This window comes from Choloepus didactylus, chromosome 24 (genome assembly GCF_015220235.1).
Source record: "Choloepus didactylus isolate mChoDid1 chromosome 24, mChoDid1.pri, whole genome shotgun sequence".
Taxonomy (NCBI): Eukaryota; Metazoa; Chordata; class Mammalia; order Pilosa; family Megalonychidae; genus Choloepus; species Choloepus didactylus.
The window spans coordinates 8,605,540-8,623,533 of NC_051330.1; the positions used below are offsets into that span (position 1 = coordinate 8,605,540).

The window sequence follows — 17,994 nt, forward strand, 5'->3', positions numbered from 1 at the left end:
GTTTTAGTGAGGACCGCGGAGTCAGCCCCAGGCCAAAGTCCTCTGTGTGATCCTTCAGGCCCAAGCATGGCAATTACGAGGCCTCAAGTTGGGGGATGTGGTAGGAGACTGGGTGCACAGCCAGTGCACTGCCGTTTTCTACAGGGAGCTGCAGGCAAGGACTCGGGCTGCCTCACACCCTACCCCAGGTCGGCCATGCACACACACCTATCTGTATTCCTAGCCCACGTTCCTACATGCAGAGGTTTCCCTGGCACTTCCTCCCACTCTCCCCTGCCCCCACCCTGCACTATATGCCATCTGACTTTACCCAGTGCAATACCATGGGGGAAAAATGGGACACAGAGGGGCCACACCTTTTTCCTTTGCCTCTTGTCTGCCTGCACTTTCTCAGGAGAGAAAAAGGCTTCATTGTTACTTTCAGTTTGGCCAGTTGTCCTAACTGACCACCTCAATACTAGGCAGTTCAACAAGGTCAGACGTCAGTATTCAGAGACAATCAAGTCTCTTTAACTGGAAGCCAGGGGAGATCCAGAGGATAGGGCAAGGAATTGCAAATGCAATCCCTAAGCCCCGCTCCCTCACTACTATAAGGTAATGCTTGTCCCTTTACACATCAGGATACTACACCAGAGAAAAAGAATTGAAAACTCCGAAAGCTCTAATGTTTACTTAAATCAAACATGATTCTACAAAAAAAAACAGGTAGTTTTGTATTGAGATTATTTTTTTTAAACTGGAAACCATGGAGACTCATAAGTATTAGTCCCACAAACCATACTCCTCAAATCTTAAGCAAGATCAGTATTTGAAGTAAAATTAGAAGAATAACAGAATATATCAAGGTTAAATTTTTCCTGCATATCTGAGTGTGGTGGGATAATTTTTGACCCTAATAAATATTTTTTTCCCCTGAAAATGGGCATTTGATTCAGTTGGTAAGCAAAAAAAAAAAAAAAAAAAAAAGATAAAATAAAAAATAGTTCTACAACTGATACTTCCCCACTCACAATTCCAAACGTTTTGAGTTGTGGGTCCAATTGAATTACAACAGTGAGGAAATATGGCTCACGCACATGACCCTTATGAAGAGTAAGCAGAAACTCTAGACTATGTGGGTAGATTAAGTGCAGCCCTGGACTACCTACCTTCGGTGCACCCTAAACAAAAAACATAGTATCTGAAGAGTGCCATAACACGAGGTATGCCTACAGAGGCGCAACGTCTTAAAAGGACTGGATTCTTCCAAACCATTCCTAACCAATGCCCCACCTTTAGTCCCAGGTTCTTCTAATTCGTCTCACATGCTATTTCCAGAAAAAGCTCCCTAAACTGTCAATTTCACCATGTCCCTCTTGTTCCAAATCATTTCATTTCTCTTTGGTGCCTACAAGATCAAATCCTCAACTGATCAATCAGAAGTTTTAAAAATTACTTAAGCACTACCTTCTTTAGTCATCCTCAACTCTCACTAGGCAAGCATGTCTCATGTTATCCAAATATGGTATCCACAATGCCTGTTTGTTCTACCCTCATATTATCATTCCTACCCACAATAAATCACTCCCCTTATTCCTTTTTTCCAAGTAGTTATATTCCAAGGACTAGCTGAAATTCCACTTACCCCATGATGTTTTCCACAACTGCTGTTAACAATCATTAATATCTTTAACCCACTTTTCTGAAATACTAAAATGTATAATTTTACCACACTTATATTGTATATTAATCATATGTTGTTTCATAGGTATTTGTCTTCTTATAGTATGTATGGACTAAGATTATGGATGACAAATCTCTCCCAAAGATAACCCAGTGAATGATTTTTCAAAATGTATGGTACTTATTATATTAACTACATTAAATTCTAGGATTAAAGAAGCATACAAATTAGAAACCTATTCTTTTTGTTTTTTTTTTAATCTTATTCATTTTTTTCCAACAAATATTTATTTGTTGAACCATACATCAGGCACTGTATTAGGGAAGGGGAGATGTTAATGAACATGTTAGTCAGTCTAGAAGGGGAGGAAGGAGATCAAATTCCAAGTTATTTAATTCTAGCTATGATAGGTGTAAGAAAGAAAAGTATGGAGGGCTATAAAAGCATACAGGGAACCAACTTAATTTCGGGAATGGTGATGAAAAGGATGAGATGTCAGAAAAGATGTCATGGAAAGCAGTACATTTAACCTTAGTTTTGAGAAGTAGTATGAAGGGCAAATATTCAAAGTAGAGGGAACAGTATATGAAAAAATTCCAAGGTAGAAAGAACCTTTTTATTTGTTGGACTACTCAATTAGCTCACTTTCTAGCCTTCAGTTAAAAGCCATCTCCTCGACATTTTCCCTAATACTTTGCATACATTTTTTCAGTGCATTGATGATCTCATGGCCTCCCACTATACTCTAATTTACCCTATTTACAAATTAGAGGAGTTGAGGGAGAAAAGTCTTTAGAGCAATTTTTAAAAATCACTGGTTCCTAGGCAGTGGACACTAGTCAAAGAATGGAGGGGTTTCAAATGATGGTCCATTTATTTCAAATTAAAATTCAGGATAATATAATTTTGGTATAGAGAAAAAAATCAAAAAAATTTTTTTTACTGTACTCAATTTAAAAATATTTATCAAAATACACAAATAGTGTGCAATTCAGGAGGCACTTCTATTGTATTGCTATATAATATTGCCAAACTTTTCATATATTCCCTAGAGATATGGACACAGACAACAAAAGTTTTGTGCTGCTGAAGTGTCATTTTAAACAAAATATAGCAAAGCTAACTTACTGAACCATTAATTGTTGCATATTAGCTCAAAAAATCATGTTTGTTCCAATGAAAATATCTGAATATGATCAAAAGCTAAAATTCATTACAAGCAAACATTATTGAGTATCTATGTGGTAGAAGGGGCTGATGGATAACTCCAATATCCACAATATTAATTTTTTTTAACCAAAAGAAAAAGACCTGCACTATTTTAAACATACTGCCACAAACTGGTGAGTGAAAGGCATGAAACCCAGAGTTCTTGGGCGGTATTCTAGCCATCAGCACCTATCAAGACCATACACGGCCAGTTAGGGATGCAATTTCCTAAGCTCCATACCTACTAAAAGAGAATATCTGGAGATAAGAACCAGAAATCTGCTTATGTAGCAAGCTACCCAATGATTCCAGTGTGCACTAAAGTTTGAGAAAGGGTTTTCCTAATACCTAGCTGTGAGGAGGTTGTAAACCTAGTCCGCTCATTTTAACCAAACTAAGCCGTTTTCTATTGTGTCAGTGCTATTTCCCTCTGCAGTGGCTAATCAAGTTTTGAGTGTGCTTTTGAACTGTTTCCCAATGAGCACCATCTGTTCAATCTCAAGGTATCACTCACTCCAGCTACATTTTCAGAGTAGGAGATCATCCCTCAATTAATTGAGCCTGTGCACAGTGGTTTCATTCATAGAACACCATTCCTCTCTCCCACACAAAACAAAACTGAACATGCACTTCATCCAAAGACTATAAAGAACTCCCACACAATTCAACCTTGACCGACTACTGATTTAATGTTTCGAGAATGGACTACGTCAATTCTCACATTACTAATTCTGTCCTACCTTTGCTGCAACAATGCTAAGGCCCATTCCATTTTGCTTTTTTAGGGTCACAGTGATTATTTCAGGTTCTTTCCTCAGAGGTTGAGTCTAAAGGAGGAAAAAAAAAGGTTTATGACTGAAATTGAAGTATTTGCATATGGTTAGAAAACTCATGATCTAGTCAATTGTATTCACTACAATAAATGGGGAAAGAAAACAGAAGAAGGGTGAGAAAGGAAAACAGTAAAACAAAAATCAATATAATCTTCATGAATCAATCTGATAAACTAAATATTGCTACTCCTGACTCATGAGTCTTGAAGATGAACCTAATCATACTGTTATTTATTAATATTATTTGAAGAACTTAATTTATAAAACTAAACTTCCATTACTATTGTTAGAAAACCTGATCATAAAGACAAAATTCAATTTTTACTTTATCTTTCAAAACAAACAACCAGCTTTTGGTTTGTTTGTTTGTTTTAAGAAGAAACCTAACTTGACAAATGTACAACTATGTAATGGTACTGTGAACAATCAAATGTACGATTTGTTTTGTATGACTGCGTGATATGTGAATATATCTCAATAAAATGAAGAAAAAAAAAAAAAGAAGAAACCTAACTTTATTTTACTTTGCTTATGGGGAGGATAGCAATGAACAGTTAAAATAAAGCTGATCTAACATCTTTGTTTCTTGGGAAAATGCAACATTTTATTTTAAATAGAAAAAAAAACAAAACAGCTACAGATTCATGTGGCAGTATTCAAAGCATTCTGTTATAATGTAAAGCCCATTTGGTTGGATAATAAACCCAAAGTTACTAAGTTATGTCTCAAGAAAGCATGCCAGTTCTTGAATACATTCATAAAAGAATGAGAAAGTGAAATTATCCGTGGAAGTTACATGATATATACATGTCAAACTTCATACCGAAGAGTAAACAAAATTAATGAAGGAAATTAACCGTGCATGCATACTAAGGCAGGATTTAATTAAATACACAAACATGAAGATATATTGCCAAGGAAGGGATAATTAAACACACTGCTTGTTAATTTAGAAGGAAAATGACTAAAGCCTATGAAAGGATATTTTTGAAGGAAATAAGTATTATTAGGTGACACCAGAATTTAAAAAAAAAAAAAAAAATCAAGACCTGAAATCTCCTGAGGAATCTGTGAATAAACTAGAAAGATAAAGAATTAGTGATTCCATCTAAGGTACTTTGTTTTTCTGTAAAATCTGGGAATTATAAGTTGCTGCTATTACTTGGGATTTGACAAGCAACAGCTAGTAAGACAGATAAAAAAAAGTATTAGAGGTAGAGTCACTTCATTGGTAGGTTAAATATGATAATTTATTTGGTGTAACAGTATCAGTGCAATTTCTGGAGATGGATATCATACATGCTCAAATCTGAAATATGTTAGTAAGTCAACATAAATTACTTTGAATTTAATATACAAAACATACATTATATTATCTTACATTAAGTATTACCACTTTACATAATGTATGTTTTCTTAGAAACTAGTTATGTAATATGCAGTCTTTTGATTTACTAATAATTTAGTATAGCACATGCAAAGTCTATAAGTTTCAAAAGGCTTATGAGTTGTTTTTCATATACCAGAATCCCTAAATCTTGGTCCTGGCACACTAGGCTATTTCCATTCCTTCTAGAATGGTGGGTAGGTGATTAAACCACCACATCCAAACACATGTGATATACCGGTCCCTTTCCTTATCAACCTTGAGGAATGCATGGAAACAACTGCTTGTTCCCTTGAATCCTTAAATGGCTTGAAAGATGAAAAAAGCAATTATACAACTATATTAAACAAATGAAACACAACAAAGTTCAAAAGGAAGAATTCCATTTGTTTATATTTTTCTGGACTGATATGATGCTAATCAAAGAAATGCTAGTATATGTAATATAAGATAAATCTGAGCTGATGAAACTTTCCAAGGCAAGGAAAAGCATTTATTTTTCTTTAAAATTCTTTGTATGAAGCAAAGCATAATTTTCCTTAAAATTTATGAAGCTAGGAAACACTAGGATTTACCACTCTTTCAAAAAGACACAAAACTTTAGATTATTTGATATGTATTTAAGATAAGGTAGAACTGACTGTAAAAGAAGAAAATATTTTTGCCAAAGAAAAATAATTTTTATAATAGAATCTTTAAGGCTAACATACTAATATATTTTAAAAATATGTATTAATATTAAGGCTGGTGTAACTGGAGGCATAGTATTCTTTGTTTACAGAGATCATTTGCTTACAGATAAAATTATATAGACATGGCCTGGAAAAAATATATTTATAAAAATCATGGATTTAAGATTCTAGAGTAAATTAGATATTTAAAGGTGATTTAAAATATTTCCTATCACAATGTTCACTGTAAGCAAGGAAATAATTTGCATCAAGTTTTCGAATCATGAGGAATAAATTTCTTTTTACAGTCCATTTATCATCCCTCAAAATACTTGCCAGTTCTGTGTTTTCACGCATAAGGTGACTTTCATAATCTGCACCTTCAAAGTATATTGTCCAAGTACCCGGTGAACGTGGGTGAGGGATTAACCTGCAAAATCCTAAGGAGAAAACAAGCAAATTATAGGGTTGAAAATGCACACTATGTCAAGTAATACAATCTTCCACAAGGGAAGAAAGATAAATTATCATTTGCTTAATATCTAGTGACAATATTTATTTTTCTCACTCTATACCCTTACTCTCAAAATTAAATTTTCAGATATTTAAAATCACAAATTTGTTTTGGTCCAATGGAATTTCAATACCAAGCAAAACAGTGGATTTGGTCTCCCCCTCCTCTGTGTTCCAAAAAAGAACTTTTTTCTTACTTCTATAAGAAATTACTGAATTACGTGGGAACTATTTTCTTTCAGATTTGTCTACTCCACCAGACTACAAACTCCTCAGTAAGTTTCAGATGTCATTTTACCAACGGGAGAGGAAAGAGGGAGAGACCCAGAGACCAGCACTGGCCTGGGATGTCTGCATGCAGTGTCGGACACTCGATTATACAATTTAATTCAAGACACTATTTATTTGCATGACAAACCTGCGGTGGGGAAAGCCCCTTCTCATAACTTATTGTCCAAATTTTCTTATGTCATACTCATTTATTCTTACAAATAAATTTTAAAATCATTTTATAAGGTTTTAAACGATATCTGATATTTTCATTAGGGACAAATGGCATGTTTACAAAACTAAGCCTTTCAATTCGAAATATATCATTCTTCATTTAGTCAAATCTTATTTTGTGTTCCACAGTAATTTTTTGACAAAGTCATGTCACATAGGCCTTGCACAATTCTTGTTAAGTTTGCTTTAGAGTGGTCTTCTTCCTACTATTATCAGCAGCTACCAGTTATCAAAAACCTAGAATATGCCAGGCACTGTGCCAAGAGCTTTTCACCATACACTGTCTCAATCACAGTAACTGTGCATTGGTTAGGACTCTTAGCTAACATCAGCTGGTACTCCCATCTACTCTGATGTTTCATCAGTAAGTATAATTTTGGCTGCCACTTTTGGATACTTATGAAGTTATGGTAGAGGTAAAAAAGGATGGATAAAGAAACTGTGGAATATTATTCAAAGTAAAAGGGAATGAAGTGCTGATACATGCGACAACACGGATGAACTCTGAAGACTTTATACTGAGTGAAATAAATCAGACACAAAAGGACAAATATTATATGATCTCACTGATACAAAATAATTAGAATAAACAAACTCACAGAATCAGAATCTCGAATCTAGGTTACCAGGGGATAGTCTGAGGATAGGGAATAGGGAGTTAAGGCTTAAAATGTACAGGGTTCCTATTTGGAACAATGGAAATGTTTTGGTAATGGATGGTGGTGATGGCAGCGCAGCATTGTGAGTGCAATTAACAACACTGAAATATACAAGTGAATATGGTTAAAAGGGGAAATGTTAGGTTGTATATATGATAATAGAATAAAAATTTAAAAAAAAATCCATGGAACTGCATTACACAAAGAAAGACTCATAAGTTCAAACGTGGACTATAATTAAATAGCACAATTATAAAATTGTACTTTCATCAACTGTAACATGTACCACACCAAAGTAAGGTGTTAATAGGGTGGTATATGAGTGCCCTGTATTTTATGCATGATTGTTCTGTAAACCCACAATTTCTCCAATTAAAAAAAAATTTTTGGTTAAAATATAAAGTAATTTTGCTTAGTTTTAGGTTTTTTAAATTACCATTTCAAACTAGTTTCATTAAAATATAACTTATAACTAGCTTGTCTTTCACATGTTTTAGAAAATCAAAAATTAATCAAGATTTTGAAATTTCACCAACCGAAAATTATTTTATTTTTCAAATGTCAGGTTCCCATAAAAATTTCTGAACCGTATTGCAAAAGACTTTGCTTTATTAGCTTTACGAATGTTCTTCAGACCAGGTATAAGTTTATGCTGGTTTTACAGTCTTCTCTCACAGAATTGTATTGCATATAAAGGAGGAATATAAACTGAGAGGACATAGCAGTTCTCTAATCAGCTTACAAATCAATATACAGTTCAATATCAGTAGAACAGTTAATATGTATACATAATATTTCAAGGTAGGGAAATAAGAGTAGAGGGAGATGATGTCATGCCCAACAGTTTAGGTTTCTTCAATCCTGCAGGTGAAGGGTGTAGGGGTTTAAGCAAAAGAAAGTCACAAACCATAGTTTTAAAAGATCTGATGGCAACATGGAGAACTGAATGGAAGAAGGGGAAAGCAGAGAACTGGAGCAAGAACTGTTAGAAGACTACTGCAGTAATTAATGCATGTGTGTGAGAAACATTTGGGAAGTAAATCTGATTCACTTTGTGTGCAGGGGAGGCCATCTTTAAGCAGCCCTTGCGGCAGCCATGGAACCACGTGTCTCAGGAGCAACAACTGCTCTTGCTGGATCCACACCACGTGGCAGTGAGGCCACGTTTCCCTAGGCTTTTCTCATGAAACATGACAGGAGTACTGGCTCAAATCAGTTCCCAGGGGATACAGGACTCCTCTAACAGGTAACTTTGGGTCAGGGATTCCCACCTGTCTGTATAAAACTTTCTTAAACTTTCTGAAAAATCCTACTGCAGTCCCAGTCCTCCATCCTTCCCTCTTCTCCTTCCATAGCTGTTGAACCTGCATCTGGAATCAGGCTCTCCCTGCCCATTCCTGCTCCCACCAAACTTATCCTTCATGTGTTGCCCTTCATAAAAATCTCAGGCATGTCTAATCCTGTCTTGGCATCTGCTTCTCTGAGGACCAGAACTGACAGTCCTGAGAACAATCAACATTCCTGTGAGGGCTACAAATACAATCACATTTTCCAGTTGATTTGCACACAAAACTTCATTTGGAGCAGCAGCCTTTGTAAAATGAATTTTTTAAACTATCAAAATCCTTGAAGATATAGAAATCTATTTATTTGAATGAGTGAAGTATTCGATGAAGTAAAAAATAATGCTAAATAAAATTATACCTATGGGCTTATAACTTTAATTTTATTATTATTGTTTTATTTGTTTAAACTAACCCCTAAATTTTGGGTCTATTTATCTATTCCTCTGTGCTGGTCTCCAAACTACAAAAAGGAGCAGAGTGGGACTGAAACTTGGTCTAATTCAGAAGCTGATGTTTTAGGAAGAATTGTGGTATTTTTATTTAAATTATGCCAGAGGTTACATAATAAAGCCTGTCAAAATCAGTTGTACTTAAACTTAACAGTCATAAAAAAAAATAGGATAAAGTACATAGCAAGCTGGAGTCTGGGACAGCTGTTGCATTTAGAATGTAAATACGTACCAGCATGACACTGAGGAAAAAATGGCGGTAACAATAATTGTTAACACTTACTGAACACTTACTCCATGGCACTGTTTTAAGTGCTTCACAGGCAATTCGTTTAATCCTCACAATAATCCTATGAGACTGGTACTACCAACATGCCTACTTTACAGATTGGAAAACTGAGGCACAGAGACAACTTGCCCAAGATAGCAAAGCTTGCAGGTGACCAAGTTGGGATTAGAATTTAGGCAGACTGTTTCCAAAGCTCATGTGCTTTGAACAACTCTGCTCTCCTGGTTCCAATGCAATGTGTGCAATTTAGTTCTAAGTGGATGACTCAAGATACCATGCTCATAAAACACCAAGAAGGCAGTAGCAATAAAAGGTCCCCTTTTATCAGTCCAAGCATATTAATATTGACATCAAATGAACAGAGTAGGCACTTGTAGTTAAGGATCACAATATACCCACAAGAGCTTTTTGCCTGAAACTTTCTAATCCTATGTTGCTATGAAATGCTCACTTTCCAAACCATAAAATATTGACAAATTGGTGTGCATTTACACACTAGTCGATTGTCTAGTCAACCTTGGTCACAGTTCAGACTGCAGAGATAATAAACAATACTCACCTCTCTGGCACAGAGGGTCTAAAAATTCTTGTAAACCATTTGGAATATTTCTGACAACATCACAAGAATAGCCATCTTCTGGCAAAAGAAAAGGGAGCTGCAGATCAGGATCCTCTTCTAATTGTACTTCCCTTCCATCGCTACGTGCTAATTCATCAGCTGTATTTTCAGCAACAGCTACCACATTTTCTATAAGATCCTGGTTGAAAATAAATGGAAAATGAAAAAAGAGATGCTAAATGATTGGTGCAGCTGACTAATAATTATTTAATAATATATATGTAATCATTATAGTACAGCTTTTTTGTAGACACACATATACACATGCAAGGTTGGTTATGGAGGGAAAAGAAATTTATCAGTATTCTTAAAATCAGTTTTATAAAGCAACAAAACAATAGCAAAGTACACACATTTTATATATTGACCAAGACATTAATTATTAAAGACAAATAATTTTCAAATAACTTGTAGATTTCAAAAAAAAGGAAACTGTTCAATCATAATACTTTTTTTTCAAAGTAATCAAAGTAATCATCTTCTCCTACACAACTCTTTAACAGTCACTTATTAATAATCATATTTTCAGAATAGTTAATGACCTAGGAAAAAGCTCATCCCATGTTAAATGTAAAAAAGACCAAGATAAGTATATCTATATTGTGTTTCTCCCAATTTGGAAATATACTGATATACAGAGGTTATTTCTGAATTATGAGCTTATGGACCATTTTAAAAAACAAAAACTTGTTATTGATATATACATATGGAAAAGTTCAGATTGTAACTATACAGCACAATAAAGTGAGCACATCAGTTTAACTACCACCCTGTTCAAGAAATAGAACACTGGCACGTGAGATACTGCTCTATTCCGTTATCACTACCCTCTCCTTCCCCAAAGGACACAACTTCTGACACCACATATCAGTTTCATCTGTTCTTGATGTTCACACAGATGTAATATATTATATGTAGTCATCCCACTTTTGTGTCAATTATGTCATAATATTCATTCAAGCTACTGTGTGTAGCTACAATTCATTCTTTTTCATTACAGCATAGTATTCCTTTGTACAAATATAAGATGATGCATTTATGAATTCTATTGTTGATGGACTTTTGGTGATCTCCAGTTTTGGGCTATTTTGTACATGCCTTCTGTAGGCATACAGATGTATACTGGAAAGATCAATTCAGTCATCCATCTAATTTACCTCTACATCTAATTTTCACCAAAAGACTTATGTACCAAGTTTATTTTAATTGTGGTGCTAGGTATTTGCAAACTTGCTCTCTTTGTAAGCAGCCAACTTTGGCAGATACTGTGGCCTAGGTTTCTCATTCTCCAGTCCTCCCTTCTTCTAGTTTGAGAGGTAGGAATGCTAAAATTCCAGACTTTGTTGCAGATGGAAACTCAGTTTTAACCATTAGATGTCTCTGCGTCTCTGCACGACGCGTGGAAGCCACCCTGCTGCTGCTGCGTGAGGACATGGCTCAGCACTCAGTGTCTTTGGAGAAGAGGCACCACTCGTTGCTGTGGCAGCAGCTTTCTGTCCCCTGGATCTCAGCCACAGGGGTGTGCCCTTGAAACCTGTGATCCAGCATCAACTTCCTAACTTCCTCTCCTCCAGTCCTTCCAATGACTTTCCAAGAACCTAACTCTCCAAATTAAATCCCTTTCTACTCAAAATACTTAAGTAGTTTGTTTCTTTCACAGAACTCTAAGTCATATAACAACAGCAAAACATGATCTTTTAAGATAATCTTAAAAAGCTAACTGGTTAAGTAAGTTTCCCTTTATTGTTTCATCCAAATTTCACTGTGCAAAAATGTTCCACACTATGTAGTAAAACACAGCAATATTAACTTACTGTTGGGATAAAAGGTTCATCAGGTGCACAGTGATAATTCTGTAATAAGGCTTGAAGTTGTAGTGAATTTAACTTAAAGCAGGTACTGTTTATATTTGGAATGTCATCAGGTGCATATTTATCCATAGTAAGCAAAGTGGTTGCCTATTTAAAAGAATAAATGACATGAAATGTCACGATTTTAAAGTATTTCATAAATATTTCCCTTTATGTAACATTCATAAAACCATAATATCTTGTTAAGTTAGCTTTGAAAGACAGGATGTTTTTAAGGAAACACACTTCCATTAACATTATTGATACACAATAAACTGAACTAAAAGCACTGTCTAGTAAAGGCTTTTATTGGCCTTTTAATTTTACTAAAAGGTACATGTATAATTAGATTCAACTGTTTATGTTCCTAAAGCAAAGCATTTTAAAAATTCTCTTTGAAAGTTTAAACATTTGCATCACCATTTAGATTAGCATTTTGGTATCTGAATAATGTTTCATTGTATAAACTTTTAATAACCAGCTCATTTTATAATCAAAGCAGGAGGCCAGTAGCCCCTTCTATACTAAATCTTTCTTGAATGGGATTAAGAAATTGAGGAAAAAAACACAAAAATATACACTAAGGAAATTAAAAAAATATTGTTCTATGTTTGGAGCTATAAGATGGTCATATTCCTTAAATTACAAAATACCAGTTCCAAGTTTTTGAATATCCAAGAAATTCCCTCGGAGCTGCTTAAGCCATTAGGATACCCATAATGTGGTTTTGTGTTCTTAAGAGCTAATTATCATCTGTTTTTTAATTAGAACTTATCTTTCAGTATGGGTGCTTTCTGCAATATATCTTTCTGATCTCAATAAAAAGGACCCCTTTGAGAATATTTACTCTACTGTTTACTACCACTTCATTTGTATATATGAAAAACTCCAAAGGAAGGTGTTGAGATTTTCTTGATTCCAAGTTCTTATCCATCATAAAACTAGATATATTTACAATAAAGTACATTAATTTGGGGGATGTGAGAATTAACAACAGATACCTGTACTATTCTGCTGAGATGACAATCAGCTGCGAGCTCTAGTCCCTGTTTCTCTGCCCATGCTTCAATATGTCCTAACTGTTGGCGAATAATAGCTCCCCAGTAATGAGAACACAATCCTGAATCTGGGTCAGTCACCAATCTGTTGAAGAGCCACATGTTGATAAAGTGAAAGAGCTGAGAGAAAAGCTGGATGGTCAGGGCAGCATTGACTCTACAGCGCCGCAGCAGTGACATGGCTCCCGTGAGAGTGTGCAAAACATCGTCTGTCCAAAACACAGGAGGGAAAGGCAAGGTCACCAACATGTCATTCAAGAAAAATCCTTTGAATTAGCAGTAAATTTAGATAATGACATTTACGGTAATAATTGCTGTTGGATCACCAATGTCATGCAAATATGAAACAGCTATATGGTCTTAAGCTACATATAGGTGTTAACTAACTATATTTAACATAAAAGTTCACCCTAAGAGATTTTTTTTTTAAAAAGTATGACTAGCATGACACACCAAAATTGAAAACTATTCTTAAACAAAACAAAAATTCTTAAAGAATGTCAAATCAAACAGAACATGTCCTTTATTGAAATAATATATACCCTTATATATATTAAGCATTAAAAAGGAGTTAAATGTGAAGGAAGGGAGGGAGGGAGGGAGCAGACAGGTAGGTAGGTAGTATGCAGGTAGGTAGATAGATGGGTAAGTAGGTTGGAAATTCTAACCTATTTTCGGTCTTTGCAGACTGTTTTCTTCAGGGTCATCAAGAAAGGCTGGCATGTAATTATTAAGTTCTGATTGAAGACAATGAACCAAGTATCTGAAAAGAAGTAAACACTTTTCAACAATTCAGATTCCAATAATAGTAAATAAGACCTTATTTGAACATTAGAAAAATAATCAAAAGTTGTGACTTGGATAAGTACAAAATCAAGTACCAGTACCTACTACTCCTTTAAAAGGGTAGTTTTCTTTCTTCTCACCTTTAAAATTGTTTTAGGATCTTCCTAAAAAAATTCATGAAGGCTAAAACCTCTCACCATGATGCGCTACTATTGTGTCAGCCATAATATCACATACTAAACAATTTGTACTCTTAAGAAATATTTTCTGCTTAATGAAATATAATAGCTTTAATATTGTGAAACACAGCTCATTGAACTCAATCCTATAAGTCAATACATTTTGCAAACAGTTATTTATGTTTCTTGATATTCATTTTCAATTAGGGTAAATAAAAACCGTTAAAATTAGTCTTGAAAATAGAACAAGAAAATATGCGATTTAAATCTGTAAGGAATAGTGTCATTTTCAAAGATTTGTTCTTACTTAAATGCCATTTGAACCAAGTGTGCTAAAACATCTTGGGCATCCAAAGTAATCCGACTAAGGTCTCGGTCCTGCTTTATGAAGTTGAGAAGTTCAGATGCATTTGCCATCCAGAAGGCAAGTGCCCCTGCAATATTCTTCTGTTTCTGTAGACAGAACAAATTTCTATAAGCAACCACAGGACAAACAAAAATAATAAAACTAAAAAGGAATGCTCTTGAAAAGCTGCTGAAGATAGACCAGTACCTTCCCTTTTCGCCAAGGTATTTAACACAGATACCAGATATTTGCAAAGAAATTTGGGAGAATATATAGGAACACAAAGGAAGTAATCACTGCAACTTCTCAAAATGCACATACATAGGGTATAATTTATGGGTCAATGGAGAAATGGAGGTATCAAATAATATAGTATCAAATTGTAAACTGCATTATCTGGTAATCTGTGAAGTATACACAAGTGTACCCCCTGTTACCCACAGCCACCCTGATACTTATCGTCACTGGCTTGGACACCATGCAACTCAGTATCAAGTACTGATCTATCGCATCATCTCCCGACCACATGTGCAGGCCAGGCAACCTCAGATGAGATCCAAAGAATAGGAACCAAGGATAAATAATAAAGAGAAGAAACAGAACTTTTGTCATTTCATATCCACACTGAAGTGCATTAGCAGAAATTATGAAATGCTGATAAAGGTTGCACAGTCAAAAAGGATTTTAGTACTGCATGTTTCAGTTGCTGAATGAGTGTTATGAACTGTTCAGTCCAGTTGTTGTAGTATTGTACTTTGACATGGAAGCAGCATGAGAAACTCAGCTAAGCCAACATAGCTAGGATCAGTTCCCAGCAGTATATCCTACCTGATCAACCTGGTCTACTTCCTGGAGAAAAACAGACGAGGGGAAATCAAGCAGAACGAGAGAAAGAAACTTGTAAACAATCATGATAGTTTAAAAAAATCAAAACACTAATATGAAGGTACGACATGAAGGTAGGTACGACATTTAGTTATATTATTGGCAAATTACATTTTTACTTGTGGTTCAGAAACTGTTTTGGAAATACATGACATAAAGGATTTGTTTTATGTTCTTAATACTGGCATAAAAACTAAGTAAATTTTTATAGTTATCTATAAAAATTTTTACAATAAACAGGCATGAACACACTGATCTCTTGAAAAGATTTGCAAAGGAAGGACTTCTAAAAGTCTTTTGATGATACTGGGCACTTACTACTTAAAGATATATAGGATGCGAGTCCATTCCCCTGGATTAATTAATAAGAATGAAAGAGAAAGGAAAGACCAACAGAAACGAAAAAAATAAAAGTTGTGAATTAAAAAATGTATAAGGAACTCACAGATATACTAAAAGGTATAAATTCTTTGTTTTTAAAAGTAGGTTTTCAAAAATTAAAGAATTTAAATTATTCACTACCCAGTTCTTTTCCAGAACTTCTAAGATTCTGCCAATTGCATATTAAACCTAAATCTGAAATTCAAACAACTTGTTTTGATAATGGTGATTGCACTGACCAGCTCAAATTCAGTAAGGAAATGTCTATCAAAAGTAGTTGGATGATAAGGAGTTTCATGATTTGAAATAGACTTAAGAAATCTAAACATAGTGAAAGACAGACAACGGCTTTGAATGGAAACTGAAAAAGAAATCCATGTTTGTTTATAAAACAATGTTAAGAACATAACAAAGTGATATCTAAATAAAAAGACTTTCTTTTTTTTATCTATTTCCTAGTTGGGGTAAATGAACCATAACTCATGAAACTCATACTATGCTAACCACCCAAACATGTAAATAACAGTTTTTGAAAATTTGGGGCCTTTTTAAAACAATTTTGAGGGAATTAAAAGATCATTTCAGTTTGCCTTAACTGATCCTGTCAGAGGAAAAACAACCAAGCCATCTAACAGTGGTATTTAACATTACACAAGTAGAATTTTAGTTGAATAACAGCACTCACAAGTGATTTAGGAAAACTTTAAAAAGTCTAAAAATTAACTTTAATCACTTTTAAAGATTAAATCTTCACAATATCTATAAGTATGAAAAACTGCTATGCCAATTTTATCAATTGTAGATGAAGAGTACTTAAAGAAACAAAACTATTCTAAGAGAATATCCTTGCTTCTTGAAATTTTCAAAATAAATTTATGAATCTATTTCACCATAAGTAAGAAATACACCATGATGTCCATTATACCTATACACATGCTATCAAAAGAGTTACTACTAATATTGTAGTAGGCTCACTATAAAGGAAAAAGTGCCTTTTTATAACCATTTAAAAATTCTAAGGAAACCTGTAACAGTCTCAAACACTGTCTCACAATGAATATTGCAATTTTAAGGGTCTTTTTCATGATCATTATGTTACCACCTTCACAGTTTATCTTCCTATTTCTTAATTTGTAAGAAATAGAAAAATTTATATTTCCTTTCAACTTTTGAAAGCTATATTTTTTTACTGTATTATTTATATATCAACTTTTATTTTAGAAAAAAATCTTAAGCTAAGGAGACAAATGTAACAAAATCAGAAAGGTTAGAGAAACTGATTAAGTGACCTAAGATTATAAACATAATTACTGAACTAGCATGACTTTGTGAGTTGAAACTTACCTGAATAACTCCTTCCATCATGCTCACCATCTTGTTGACTGTTGCAATGACTTTGTGAGTACGCTCTGTAGGGCTGATATCAGGTCTGTACTGGCTTGACAATACATACCGACAAGCCATATATAATACATATGTAGGTGACAACTTAAAATGAACTGTAGAGCTATTAGTATAATTTATAATGGCAGATAAAAATGAATCTTCAGCTGTGAAAAGATTTCAAAAAGAAAAAAAAAAAACATGAAAATCAGATGGAGAAAAAAAGGAACAAGTAATAATTCACTAACGATGGAATCTGAAACAACTCACAACTTTCCCTGAATTCAATGCTGGCAGGCAATATCAGCTCAGGCCCAGGAGCATCCTGAGTTCTGTAGAAAGAAAGGTGACATTGATTGAAATCAGGCCACATAGCTGACACCATCACTGACAACCTGTGTAGATTTCTGTAACTGATTTTTAAATCTCTACATAAGTTCTGCAAATGCAGAAATAAACAGCACAATACCTTGTTTTCATATGTAACCTATTCAAATATTCAGATGAAGGTACTGGAAATGATCTTATCACTAATCCTCACAGAAGTTTGTTTCTTGAATTATATATTCTCATCATGAGTACAGATCTGACACATGATTTTGAATTATTAATGAAGACCCCTTATATAGTATAGAGATCAGACTGCCTTGCACCTGTTATTGCTATGGCTCAAGTAACAATGAAACACCATTACTAAGAGACACAAAGAAAAACTAAACCATGTTGCACTTGAAAATGAGCTCTTAGACGTTAAAGATGGAGATTTCCTAAGAGCTAGATTATACCAGACTAGATGATCTCTGACAGTTCATTTCAGCCATTGAGTACTATCACTTTTCAATGCTCACAGTGATGCATGCCTTAAAAAAGAGACATTCTACTCCCACAATTTTTCTTGAAGTCACCTAAATTCCAGGATTTTCCATCATTTAGTCTGATCCCACACAATAATACATAAAAATACATTAATTAACACATATAAAC

At 34.4% G+C, this 17,994-nt stretch overlaps 1 protein-coding gene across 14 annotated transcripts in view; it reads right to left on the reverse strand.

The window, feature by feature from the left end:
- The window catches only part of AFDN (afadin, adherens junction formation factor), a 167,702-nt gene that overhangs the window by 40,866 nt on the left and 108,842 nt on the right, over positions 1–17,994 (reverse strand). For 10 of the 14 annotated variants that reach the window (XR_005214095.1, XM_037817580.1, XM_037817579.1 and 7 more), the window contains 10 exons: positions 17,281–17,342; positions 16,972–17,177; positions 15,190–15,210; positions 14,323–14,468; positions 13,719–13,813; positions 12,994–13,259; positions 11,957–12,100; positions 10,083–10,281; positions 6,100–6,203; positions 3,613–3,699 (listed from right to left, as the gene is read on the reverse strand). Coding sequence is in view for 13 of the 14 variants with exons in the window: in XM_037817580.1 (XP_037673508.1) it covers positions 3,613–3,699; positions 6,100–6,203; positions 10,083–10,281; positions 11,957–12,100; positions 12,994–13,259; positions 13,719–13,813; positions 14,323–14,468; positions 15,190–15,210; positions 16,972–17,177; positions 17,281–17,342 (1,330 nt within the window). In the remaining variant the exon portion in view is untranslated. The remainder of the gene's footprint in view (positions 1–3,612; positions 3,700–6,099; positions 6,204–10,082; positions 10,282–11,956; positions 12,101–12,993; positions 13,260–13,718; positions 13,814–14,322; positions 14,469–15,189; positions 15,211–16,971; positions 17,178–17,280; positions 17,343–17,994) is intronic. The other 4 variants (XM_037817591.1, XM_037817586.1, XM_037817584.1 and 1 more) reach the window with 1 other exon arrangement.